Source organism: Trachemys scripta, chromosome 2, assembly GCF_013100865.1.
Source record: "Trachemys scripta elegans isolate TJP31775 chromosome 2, CAS_Tse_1.0, whole genome shotgun sequence".
Taxonomy (NCBI): Eukaryota; Metazoa; Chordata; order Testudines; family Emydidae; genus Trachemys; species Trachemys scripta.
Window position 1 is genome coordinate 37,840,345 of NC_048299.1, and position 12,713 is coordinate 37,853,057.

Sequence of the window (12,713 nt, forward strand, 5' to 3'; positions counted from 1 at the left end):
CAAGCGCTACCGGCTTCACGGTTTGCCGGGCAGCCTCTAGACCCTGCGCCCCCGGCTGGGCGCTTCCCCTCCGGGCTCCAGCTGCGCTGGGGAAGCGCCGGCCGGGGGCGCGGGGTCTGGGGGCTGCCTGGCAAACCGTGAAGCCGGTAGCGCTTGGGCAGCCCTTTCCGCGTGGCTGGGAGTGGGAGGGAGGAGGGGGCGGAGTTAGGGCGGGGAAGGGGCGTAGTTCGGGCGGGGCTGGGGTGGGGAAATGGGCGGGGCCAGGGCCCATGGAGGGTCCTCTTTTTTTATTTGTTAGATATGGTAACCCTATTTTTATGTAGCCTGTTATAAAACTAGGCAAATACCTATATAAGTTGAAGACCTCTGTGTACCCACAGGAGTATGCGGACCCCTGGCTGAGAACCACTAAAAGCTTGATTTAATGAAAATACAGAGCCATGACCTTATATCAGTGGTTCCCAAATTGGTGTTCACGAAATGTTACAGGGGGTTCTCGGGAAAAAAATCCCTAATGGCCGACAGAGCTGTCGCTAGGGTTTGCAGGCAGCATGGGGCCAGCAGCCTGGAGCCCCTGGACTTCCAAGAGCTAAACAGATCAAAGCAAACATATCTATCACACTAAGGAGATTTAAATTTCAAGACTCCTTATAAGAAATTGAAAGGGAGGTGGATATTTTTTGCTGTTTTTAAAATTAAATAGGCAGCTAGTATTGCTTTTAAAATTATTATGAAGAACAAGTTTAAGCTTTGTCGTAACGTGCGTTGTTTGCCTGGACTACTCAAGACCTGAATGACTGTGTAGGAGGAACTCTTTGAGTTGGCTTCTTAAATACCTTCATGCTGTTTCACATCTGATACTCCTTGATGAAACATAGGAGCCTTGTCTTATAACATACTTATTCAAAGTGATACAAGCTACAAAAGTGAGATCTTAGAAGAGTGCTGCCATTTTCATAATATAATAAAAATACTGTAATGATAAATAGTAATGAATAATAAATAGTGTGTAATAAGCATGTCTTAAAAACAAATTTTATATTTCCAAGATCACTGCTTTTATAATTTATACTCAGGTAATGAAGAAAATCCCAGGGAATATTCATTTTTAGGAGGGGGTTCGCGAGACTTGACATTTTAGTGAAAGGGGTTCACAGCTTGTTAAAATTTGGGAACCACTGCCTTATATCATTTACTGCATTTGAGCCTAAATTCTGTCCTCGCATATGAGTAAATTCTTCCATATCCCATTAATGTAATCTCCACCCAAGCTATCGGGACTGAAATTTACATTTATTTGCTTTATTTTGTAGTTTGGGGGCAACTTCACATACCTCTGTATTTGAATAATAGGTATTCCATGATGACCGTAATGACTCCTGTCCTCCAATATCCCACATAAGGAAATGGGTATTTTTTACTACTATTTCTTCAACATTGCTTCCTATGGTTGGAGATGTGTGGACCACTTCATTCATTAAGCTAATGGAAACAACATCACACCACAAAAAAAAAAAATTAGCAATATCTTGAAACTTCCTGATGTATCAGATGTATATTGTGACAAGTTTGTTATAACAAAAGTAAATCCTTTTTGTTCACGTAACGCAATTATTTAAAACAGTCTTTTTCATCTAAATTTTTATTAAAGAAACATTATTATTTTATTAAAGATATATAAAGACATCTTTTGTGTGAAAGATTTATTCAGTTTGGGTGCATTTTATGAGTTACAATCAATGAGTGAAGAGTCTGCCCTTTTATCTGCATTTGTAGTAGTACATAATGTAGATAGGGATAAATAGGGTATACAATTATACATGAACGTCCGGTACAGAAAAGTAAAGCTTAAATCTGACTAACACTTTGTTAACATTAGTAGTCATCTAAAAAATGTACTCAAAACAAGAACAAAACAAAAGCTGCCATGATCCAACAAGTCACCATCACTAAAGACAGTATTTTTGAATCTTGCTAGAATAATCTGAAGATAAAGTTGTCAAAGCACCTGGGAAATGTGAAGGTTGTCTGATTTCACAATAGCTTCTGAAAGAAATTCTGTATCTGCAGCTGAAAATACCTCAGTACCAACTTTAAAACAATGGTTTGTTTTGTCAATGTAGAGTAAAGAAGAAAAGGCTTCAGGGAAACACTCTTTATTTCTTTCTATCTAAATGTATATACCACTTCCATCATCGTAGTAATTGTGCACTTCCCAAGTATTTACAGATTTATCCTATACCCTCTTGCGAGATAAGGAAGAGTTTATTTTGATTTTAACTACAGTGACCTCACCAGACCCATAGCCCTCTATTGCAGGAGCCACAGAAGCATGATGAAATATTATTCTGAAGGAACTAATAGTTCCACCAGTGACATGACTGACTAGGAGATAATTTTTTTTTCTTTTGGAAATAGTTGTCTGTATGTGGGTTTTGCAAACTGACTAAAAATAAAGGCAGATATGGATTTTAAATTAAGTTTCTTTCTGGAAGCTTTCACCAATGTGTGAAAGGATTTCACCACCCATCAATTACCAAAGATCTCAATTGCAGAAGGATTACCGATTCATTCTTTGTCCTCGAGAACACTCTGTGATACTCTGTGCTGAGTATCTGATTAACATGAAGCTCAACTCTAAACAATTCAACACCTGTATCTATTTTATTACTGTATACACAAAACTTAAATATTATTGAATGACAAATACCTTCCTTAGACAAGCTAAGCTGGGTTCCCCACAGTTTTCAGTCAGGTCCCATACATTAATTGTGAGTGAAAGTATCAAACAAACAGAAGTTTTAAATAGCTCATATACTTACAACTGGTAAAGAATGGTGGTCTTTCCTGCATTGTCAAGTCCCACTATTATTACTTTGTGTTCTGCAAAACAAAAAAAACAAAAAAAGGTGAGCTGTTGTGAGCAGCCAAAGATACCATTAGCCAATTATTAACCACTTTTCTGATATTTAAAAAAAGCAAAGACGCCTTGTCTGTTTTAGATGAACAGCCTGCACAGAGTATGGAAGATTCCCGACTAAAAAAAACCACAAATCAGTATCTCCAGAAAGAGTTGTTATACTTACAAGGAACATAAGTTAAGTCCATGGTAAAGTTTTATTTTAAAGGAATGATTATTGATTAAAAAAACAAATTGTTTCATGCAAAAGAGTAGCATTAGTACAAAATTAAGCTTGAGAAATAAAGTAGTCATAAGAACATGGAGACTGCACGTTGACTTGCAAACTTGGTTCTGCCAATGTACTTTTTTTAGATATGTTCAGTTTGCATGAAAATTATTAGAATATGTGTCACAAAGTGAAATATCTTATACATTTTATATTCAGAAGTTAAACCAAATATGAAGACTGTATGTAATTTAGATCTACAAAGCAAGACAAAAAGAAATGGTGTGTGTGTGTGTGTGTGAGAGTGAGAGAGAGAGAGAGAGAGAGAATATCAGTACTTCAAGTTAAGAACACAATTACAGAATGACCAGTATTTTAGTAATATCTAAAAATAGATCAAAAACTAAAGTTGAATATTTACAGCTGGCAAACTGAAGAAGTTGGCAACTCAACTAATTTTCTTGCAACTCAATCAAATCTAAATACTGCATATAATATTATGTTAACTCACCATATAAGGCTGAACGAGATGCCTCAGTTTATTGATTGCATATATTGATAAATTATTTAAGACTATGAAGATATACTTACCATATTTAAATGGGTAAGGGAGAGGAGTTCAGTTTGAACTTTCTACTCTTAGCACTGCAACTCCTGAACCCCAAGCGCTTGACTACTTAACAGTTACTCCTGAGGGCATTCTGCGCCAAAAAATTAAAAACTCTGCACACAATAATTCAAAATTCTGTAAGTTTTATTTGTCAATAAATAAATACAGCATGGCAGTGGGGAGCACAATCTACTGGCTGCACAAAGGTGGGAAATCACTCTTCAGCCTTCCCACCCTGGGGACACGGACTCGGTGAGGCTGCACCCGATCCTGACACAGCATAAGGCCTGGGCCTGCCCGAGAGGGGTCTGGGGAGGTTCAGCAGGGGGGTCATGAATTCTGCACACGCGCCATGGCGCAAAATTCCCCCAGGAGTAAACAGTGATATGCCAAATGCTGCATTAATACTTTTGCATGCTACTGTACATATATAAGACTATTCATAGCCTTAAAATGGCAACTATTTTCTTCACACTAAGAAAAAAATCCACAACGACAGGGGTTCTCAAACTGGGGGTCAGGACCCCGCAAGGTTATTACATGGGGGGGGGTCACAAGTTGTCAGCCTCTACTCCAAACCCAACTTTGCCTCTAGCATTTATAATGGTGTTAAATATATTTAAAAGTGTTTGTAATAAGGGGGGGGAGGTCATACTCAGAGACTTGCTATGTGATAGGGGGTCACCAGTACAAAACTTTGAGAACCACTATACAACAACAAAGGGAGCTACAAAGCAGGTTAAGTTACCACAAGCCTTCTGTTTTGATTTTTCCACTATGCATGTGCAAAGTTGGATTGGAAAATACAGTAAAGGGTATTTTTACTCTGCTCAAAACAAAGCAGAACCATGAACAGATGAAGAGTTACAATAGAATTAAAACTCAAACTTAACTATGGGGTACCAACATGTGCTTCAACAAGTCATATTTAAAATTTTAGTCCATGTATTCAGAACATCACATGGATGGAAAGCTACAGCTTACTATGAAAAAATGGTACATACTCATTAGATTTATAACAAAGTATTATAATCTTTGATATGCCTTGGAATTTTAGTTATGAAAGTTAAATATTTTTTCTTAAAAATACTCAACTAGGACTATTAAATATTTATTACATCTACTGTATAAGGAACAAATAGATGCAGCCCGTCATAATAGAATGGTACTTCATTAGACTTAATAAGAGGCCATCATGTGGTAATGAGTTACATAGTCCAATTATACAGTGTGAAAAATTATTTCCTTTGAGCCACTTTAAGTTTGCCATCTTTGAGGCCTGGTCTACGCTACAGAGTTGGGTTGACATAAAGCAGCTTAAGTAGACCTAATAATGTCTGTGTCTACACTACCAGGTCCCTCCGGCCAACGTAACTCGCCTGCTAGGTCAACTTAATTACTCCACCTTCGCCAGAGGTGTATGCATAATTTAATTTTTAATTAATTAATCTATAATTAAGTTGACGTAGTGGCAGTGTAGACACTGCGTTGCTTATGTCAACTTAACTCACCTCCAGGAGGTGTCCCACAATGCTCTACTGTGACTGCTCTGGTCACCGTTCTCAACTCACCTGCCCAGCAGCCAGGTACATAGGAAAAGCCCCTCCCCTGTTAAAGGACCGGGAACTCTGAATTCCCATTTTCTGTTTGTTAGTGGTGGAAAGCTTGTCTGCCCAGCTGAGCATACCAGCTCCATGCTCCAAAAGCACTCCTGGCCTGGAATACACAGGAGGTGGTGGATTCCCTGAGTATATTGGGAGAAGAGCTGTCCAGGCACAGCTCAGATCAAGTTGTAGAAATATGGACATCTGAGAGATCTCTTGGGAGTATATTGGAGAAGGGCTACCAGAGGGATCAGCAGCAGTTCCGAGAGAAAGTAAAGGAGCTGCATCAGGCCTACTAGAAGGCAAGGGAGACGAACAGTCACCCTGGTACAGCACCGCACACATGCCACTTTTACAAGCTGCAGCATGCTATGCTCTGCGGTGACCCCACCATGACCCCCAAGAGCCACATGGATACCTCAGAGTCGGAGTCTTATGCCATTGCAGAAAAGATTGAGAAGGTGGTGCTGGACGAGGAAGGATGAGGAAGATGGGAGACAGGCCTGAGGTCCCTTCCAACCCTGATAGTCTATGATTCTAGGTAAGCAGGGGATCCACTGTCCTGGAGAGTCAGGAACTGTTTGTAACCCCAGAGCAGTCCAGCCAGTCGCCGCAATGCAGTGTGACTGAGTGTGATGCCAGAGAAGGAATCTCTATTGAGTATGCACTTAGCATTAATATTGTGGGATCACATATTCTTATTTGCTATTTTTTATTTAAATAACCAGTGGAGGTAAAGCAGCTATCTGATTCTCATTGTCTGGACCAGCAAAGCAGAGGGTACCCTAAGAATTAGGTACACAGGGATGTCCCGGGAATCCTTCATAGAGATCTCAATATTTTGTGGAAGGTTCCTCTGAAGGGCTGCCTTATTTCTTCCACTGTAGTAGGACACTTTCCCAAGCCACTCCAGTATTAATTTGGTAGGCATCATCACAGTACATAGCACAGGAGCATAAGGACCTGTACCTGGACGCAGGCAGCAGCTGTTCCCTTGTCACCTCCGTTACCCTCAAGAACGTAATATCAGCTAGGGTGACCTACAGGAGACTGTGGTAGTATTCATTTCAATTGCTCAAGCCGCAAACACTAGTGTCTGTGTGCCCCCGCCCAGTCATTTTTCACCTCTTCCCTTCCTCCCCATAGCTCCAGAACCTGGGGTGACAATGGGACAGGGGCACTGGAATCGGGTGGGCCATCACTGCCCACTTTTCACATGGCTGTGGTTTGGGTGGCAGGGGTCAACATTTCCCCCACAAACTGCAAGCATCAGGCAGGCGGGGTGCAGGGATATGGGTCAGGGGGTTGCTCTCATGCACCCCATACCTCTGCCCGGGGCAGGTGGAGTGTCTGGGCCTCCCCACCCCACAGTGGCCCGGGCTCCATGGTAGGCGCTTACCTCTGCCTGGATCCAGCTTTTGGACTGGGCATAGGGTGGTGCCTTGGGTGCCAGAGAGCAGCAGCAGCTATGGGGGGAGGTTAACAAATATGTTGTGGTGGCTATAGCAAGCAATCCCCAGTAATGCCCCTGTCAAGGCATGCAGTCTGGGAGGGGGAACGTTGGTCCCTGACCTCCACACTATGCCCATGTTAACAAGGGTAGGGGCATGGCCCCTGGGCCACTATGATCCCATTGTGGGTTGCCCCCCACTTCTGCAGATGTTCCAGTGCTCTTGTCCCCCAGCTGTACTCATCACGGCTGGGACGGCAAACCAGTTCAATAAATATCTTGTAGAAATGAAAAGGTTCTGCTTGACACTTGCGTGGATTCTGGGGAGTGATTTTTATATAGCAAATCTGCACTGGATACTGGGTCTGCACTGCCAATTGTTCCTTTGTGCTTTGCATGTTTTACAGCTGAAAGTGGGGCCTTCAACTCTTCCTCCACACCGTCAGAGAGCCTCTCTCAGATAAGACGAAGGCGAAAGAGAACACGCGATGACATGTTTAATGAGATAATGAATGCCTCTGGGACAGTGGACACTGACCAGAGGGTGTGGAGGATTACTCTTACAGGGAAAAAAAAAAAAAAAAAAAGGACATTATGAGCAAAAGCCCAGGAGAATAAGTGTGGCATGCAGCAGGAGATGTCGGGGGATTCTGAAGGAACAATCAGACATATTAAGGTGTCTGGCTGACCTCCAGGAGACACACCTTGAAGCTCTACAGCCCCAACATCACTGTACTCCCATTCCCCCCCACACACACATTCCACTAGGCATGGGGGGCCAGTGCAATATCTTTTCCACTCAACCCTGGGGTGGGGGTGCACAGAATCACAGCCGCACGTACACTGATGTGTGACAGGCAAGGCCGGTGTGTTTCTGAACAGAAAGGGGAGAAACACATTTATCTTATTTCCAAGGTTTAATTCTGTCACATATTTTTGTTTACAGGTATGTGCAATAAAAGTCCATTTCTTAAAAATGAAATCTTTACTAATTCAAAGCATGGGGCGGAATAGGGAGGGATAGGGAAACTGCAGCATAGAGGGGTGAATGAATTCGCAAGAGCCGGCGTTGTGGCTAGATCCCAGGAGCCCTGGCTCCCATCCCCTCCACATTGTAAGTAGTAGGCCACACTCCCCTCAGTCATGACAATCACTGTGGTGGCTCTCCATGAAGGATGAGTTGGTGGGTTGCAGCCCATTCCCCGGGCATCAAGTGCACATCCCCCTCCTCCCCGCGGTAGTGCCTTTGGAGGGGCCAGGAGCTGAATGGAGTGTGGGGTTGTCTCTCCAGCAGTAGGTTGGAAGGCAGCTCTAGAGGTTCTAGTTGGTGAGTGTTGGGAGTCATTGACAGAGGAAAGCAAGAAGTGTATTTCCAATGTTACATTACTATACACACAGCAGCCACAGCAATGTTCAGACTATTGACACGCACAAAACACGTCACTGTGTGTCATTAATAAAATGGGTTTTCAAAACCTCCCTTAGACGCACTGCTCCATGCTGAGCTCTTGTAACCCTGGTATCCGGCTGCTCAAAATTAGCAGACGGCTTATTCACCTCCATACCCCAACCCTGTGGAAACTTCTCTCCCTTTGCTTCACACATATTATGAAGCATGCAGCAGGCAGCTACCATCATGGGAACATTTTTGTCACTGAAGTTTAACCTAGTGAGCAAACTGTGCCAATGACCCTTCAAACAACCAAAAGCACATTCAACTGCCATTTGGACTTGCTGAGCCTATTGTTGAAGTGCTCCTGTCCAGGTGTCCGACGTATGGCTTCACAAGCCCTAGGAGTAAGGGGCAGGCTGGATGTCCCAGGATCAATATTGGCATTTCAACATCTCTAATGATGATTTTGTTGCCCAGTCACCCAGTTTTGAAATATCCTTCTGTAGCTCTTCATAGTCTGCTTTGAACTTAACTATCCTGAGTAGTTTTGTATCATCTGCAAATTTTGCCACCTCACTGTTTACCCCTTTATCCAGGTTATTTATGAATATGTTGAATAGGACTGGTCCCAGGACAGACCCCTGGGGGACACCTCTATTTACCTCACTCCATTCAGAAAACTGACCATTTATTCCTACCCTTTGTTTCCTATCTTTTAACAAGTTACCAATCCATGAGAGAACCTTCCCTCTTATCCCATGACAGCTTACTTTGCAAAGACACAGACTTTGAAAGTTCGATCCTTTCAATTTGACACAGCCAACATTACATTATTTTAACAGCACTGTTTCCCAGCTGATCGCAGTTTGGATGCACAGTTTCACAGAATAGGACTCAGAAGGAGCGGGGAACCCTAGCTAGTGAGACCTTGAAAGCCTCTGCTGTTACAGTGATAAGAAAATACGTTTGAAAGAATAGGGTGCATTAGCCTACCCTCTACTGAACTCAACCTCCCACCTTCAGTGCCAGCCTACGATACCCTCTCACCCTGGGCATCCCCCCCTTAATCCCACCCTCTGACCCCCCAACCCCATGTGTTCTTCCCCCCTCAATGCCAGCCAACAACCTCCCCCCCTCCGTACGACCCCCCCTTGACTGCCAGCCTGCGACCCCCCTTCACACACACACACTCCAGGCACTCCCCTCCCCCCAACTCCCAGAGATAACCCCCCACCTGCTCCCTCAACACTCGAGGGGCGTCCCGACCCTTCCCCATCACAGCCGGGACCCCCCCGGCCGCTTCCCAGCGGCTCCCGCAAGCCGGCAAAGCCCCGCCCCCGGCGGACGCTGCTCACCCTGGTCACAGAAGAAACTCCACAGCTTAGCAAATATCAGGCCCATGGCTAGACTAGGCTCGGCCGGACGACGTCACGCTCCGAGCGTCCCCACGACACAAAGGGGCACGGACGCCGCCGGCCGGCGCTAGTAACTCGACGGCGGCGGCTACGGCTGGCCCCGGCCAAGGGACAGAGCCCAGAAAGCCAAGTAGGCGGAGCCACCCTCTAGCCCGCCTCCCCAGCCCGCCGCTGCAGCCAATGCCCTCCCCGCCCGCCTTGCGTCACTGCGTGGCCCAACAGCAACGTCATTACGCACATTACCTCCTCCCTCACGTGAAAAAAATAGTACGTGGCGTCACCCTCAGCCGTGGGGCTCGGTGTTGCGTTCGCCTCCTGCCCGCGGTCCTAGTGCCCCGGCAAGCAGTGCGTCGGTAGCCCGGGAAAGCGCCCAAACCTGGGAATTTGTGAGTAACACGTTTTGAATGAAAATTCCCGGTTTCCCAAGTGGAGACGTGTTACTCACAGAGCCCCAGGTTTTCACCAGACGGGGGAATGTTTAGCGCTGGGTTGGGAAAAGTTGGCATCACGCTAGAGAAGCGCTGGCAGCTGACCAGTCCCTAGCGAGGCTCGGGCGGAGTTTTCCCCGTGCTCCGGGAGAGGCGGAAGGTAGGCGGGAGTGAGAGGCCGTGGAGCGCTGCTGGGGGTGGTGGGGGCTCCGTAGTCGCTGTAGGCGAAGGGGCAGTAGGACTCACCCCCCCCCCAACACTGGAGTGGGGCCAGCGCGGTCGGGAGGCTGGAGCCCCCCTCACTGGGGAGACGCGCTTCCCCCGCGGGCCCCAGATTTTCCGCGGTGCGGAGCCCAGTGGCTCCGCGCGAACGGCTCCCTGTCCGGAGGACGGGCGTTGCAGTGCGCGGGGCCCGGTGTGGAGTAGCTGTCCCCGGAGCTGCCGGAGTATGGACGTGACCAAGCGCCATCTCCGGGGCGGGGGATGGCGAACGTGCTGCCGTTCGCTAGTGTTACCCGGTGCAACCCCTCCCGGAGCCTGGGCACCGAAAATCCTTGCTGCTTTAGCAGGACCGGCCCGGCTGCGTGTGCCCCACCTGCTCGCCTTAGGGAGGGCCCTGCCGTGCGTAGTCTGGCCGGGAGGAGCTGCCCCGGTCACTTCCTCTTCACTGGGCTTTTCCGAGGGATTTAGGCGCTTAAAGAGGCAGATAAACACCGAGACTCTCACCCCCCCTTTGATTTAAATGGGAGTTGCGCACCAAGGCATTTCTGAAAATTCCACTTGTTGCCTGTCTGTATCTTCAGGTGCCTGAAAACGTGGCTATTGAACAAAGAGCCTGTAAGGGATTACAAAAATAAAAATATCGATGTAACTTGTTACATGGCAATACCACCACTTCTATCTTGTCACATAGCTCAGCAGTTTCATTATAGCTGCACGTTTTGGTATTAATTCAGTGAACCCTTGGTTACTTTTTTGGCCTGTTCTTGGAGGGAGTTTATGCATTCCATACAATAGGTACAGGGGATGAAAGCAAACCATTTTGCCAATGGAATATCATCATGAAATACTATACCTAATGCTAAACCAGATCAGACTTATTACCACTTTTTTGTGGAGACGTGTCTGGAAGTTTTAGGTCACTTATACCATGAAAATATTCATATCAGCATCTTTATGTACAGTGTTCATACTGTAACGCTATTAAGTGGACACCTGAGTTCTACAAGTAATGTTTGCAGATTTGATTTAAATGGGTGCTTAATTGTGTTTTGAGAATCTGTGTTTTTTAAAAAGATGTTCTTTTTTTTAAAAGAAGTCTATTCATCATGTTTCAGTTTTGAAGCATGATGAATAGACTTCTTTAAAAAAAAAAAAGTCCCCTATCTTTACTGACTTGTAAACATTCTGAAACACTAGCTTGGAGATGAGACAATGTGACAGTTCCTAAGATATTAATGCTAACATTTGATGACACTTTAAATGGAAACATTAACTTTAAGTGGTGGTTAAATTTAGTAGAAATATCAAGGCAGTGTGCTTATTGGTCCTGGGATATAGTGCTAGATACTGGGACAGGGTGCAGTGGGGCAGGTAATTTGTTTCAAGGATTGCTAAAGTTGGGAATGAGCAATTCAACCCCCCTCTTACACCAACCTAGTCTCTGCCCATGCCCAAAAGTGATATCACCTTTCTTGTACCAAAAACCTCGACTGCTTCCTTGACACGAACAAAAACCCAAGACATCTCAGATGCTTTCCTAAGTGCCAAAAGTCCCAAGCATTCCTTTCTTAGCTGCTTTCTCCTGACATCTGCAGTGCAGTTACTCATTGTTATAAATGATACGTAGTATACTGGAATTTTTAAATTTGAGAAAAGTTAATATAAATATATTAAGCACATACTAGGATGGTTGGATTGGACTTTGGGTAGGGAGGGGAGAATATTGTGGAGGGTCCCTGATGCATAATTTAGGGCAAATGTACTGCACAGGAAAATGGAAGGTAGATCTTCTAGTTAACATTTGGCAAACACCTTTGGAAAGAACATTTGAAAAATATCAAATATAATAGTTATTTACCATTTACTACACTATACCAGATAGATAAGTTATGTATCATTATGTTCATTTATTTGCATTGAGAAGACATTAAATGCTTTATTCAGAAAGAACGAAAGATCACACAATTGTATCTTAAAACCATTCACTGTGTACAGTCCTCCCCACAAAATAAAGTATCTTTATAGTTGTGATAAAACAATTTACATGAATGTGATGTTGGTTTTTTTATTATCATTGGTCCCTTTATGGTGGCAAGCAATTTATTAATGGAATAATCAGATGGTTAGAATTAATTCTTTGTGTAAAATGCAATTTCTAATAGTTAATTAGCACATGTTAAAATACAATTAATAGTTGCACTGTAGGTATGTCCTGAGCTATGTTTACAATTCTGAATAAAAGTAGAACTGCATCATCTAGCCAGTACAAACACCACCGTAACTCATAACTTAGGGATACATCTTGTAAAAAGTTGCATTGGGTTTTAGTAAGTTATGCAAGTCCATTCACTTTACTGTGAGCCGTAATACTTAAAAAAAAAAAAATCAGTGTTTTGAAAAAATTTCTTATTGTTTTGATGAAATATTCACATTGGTGAGACACCTGGAGGAGATAATGTCATG

General features: G+C 44.2%; 2 protein-coding genes across 6 annotated transcripts in view; one reads left to right on the forward strand and one right to left on the reverse strand.

Moving 5' to 3' along the window:
* ARL5B (ADP ribosylation factor like GTPase 5B) overlaps positions 1-10,724 on the reverse strand; it is a 24,072-nt gene extending 13,348 nt beyond the window's left edge. The window contains exons 1-3 of one of the 3 annotated variants that reach the window (XM_034760324.1): positions 10,624-10,724; positions 2,823-2,883; positions 1,335-1,482 (exon numbers count right to left, since the gene is read on the reverse strand). In XM_034760324.1, the coding sequence (XP_034616215.1) occupies positions 1,335-1,478 (144 nt within the window). In that variant the 5' untranslated portion in view covers positions 1,479-1,482; positions 2,823-2,883; positions 10,624-10,724. Of the gene's footprint in view, positions 1-1,334; positions 1,483-2,822; positions 2,884-9,540; positions 9,749-10,331; positions 10,513-10,623 lie in introns of those variants that run through there. The other 2 variants (XM_034760325.1, XM_034760323.1) reach the window with 2 other exon arrangements.
* NSUN6 (NOP2/Sun RNA methyltransferase 6) overlaps positions 9,863-12,713 on the forward strand; it is a 37,755-nt gene continuing 34,904 nt past the window's right edge. For 2 of the 3 annotated variants that reach the window (XM_034760319.1, XM_034760321.1), the window contains exon 1: positions 9,863-10,188. The gene's annotated coding sequence lies outside the window, so the exon portion shown is untranslated. The remainder of the gene's footprint in view (positions 10,189-12,713) is intronic. The other variant, XM_034760320.1, reaches the window with a different exon arrangement.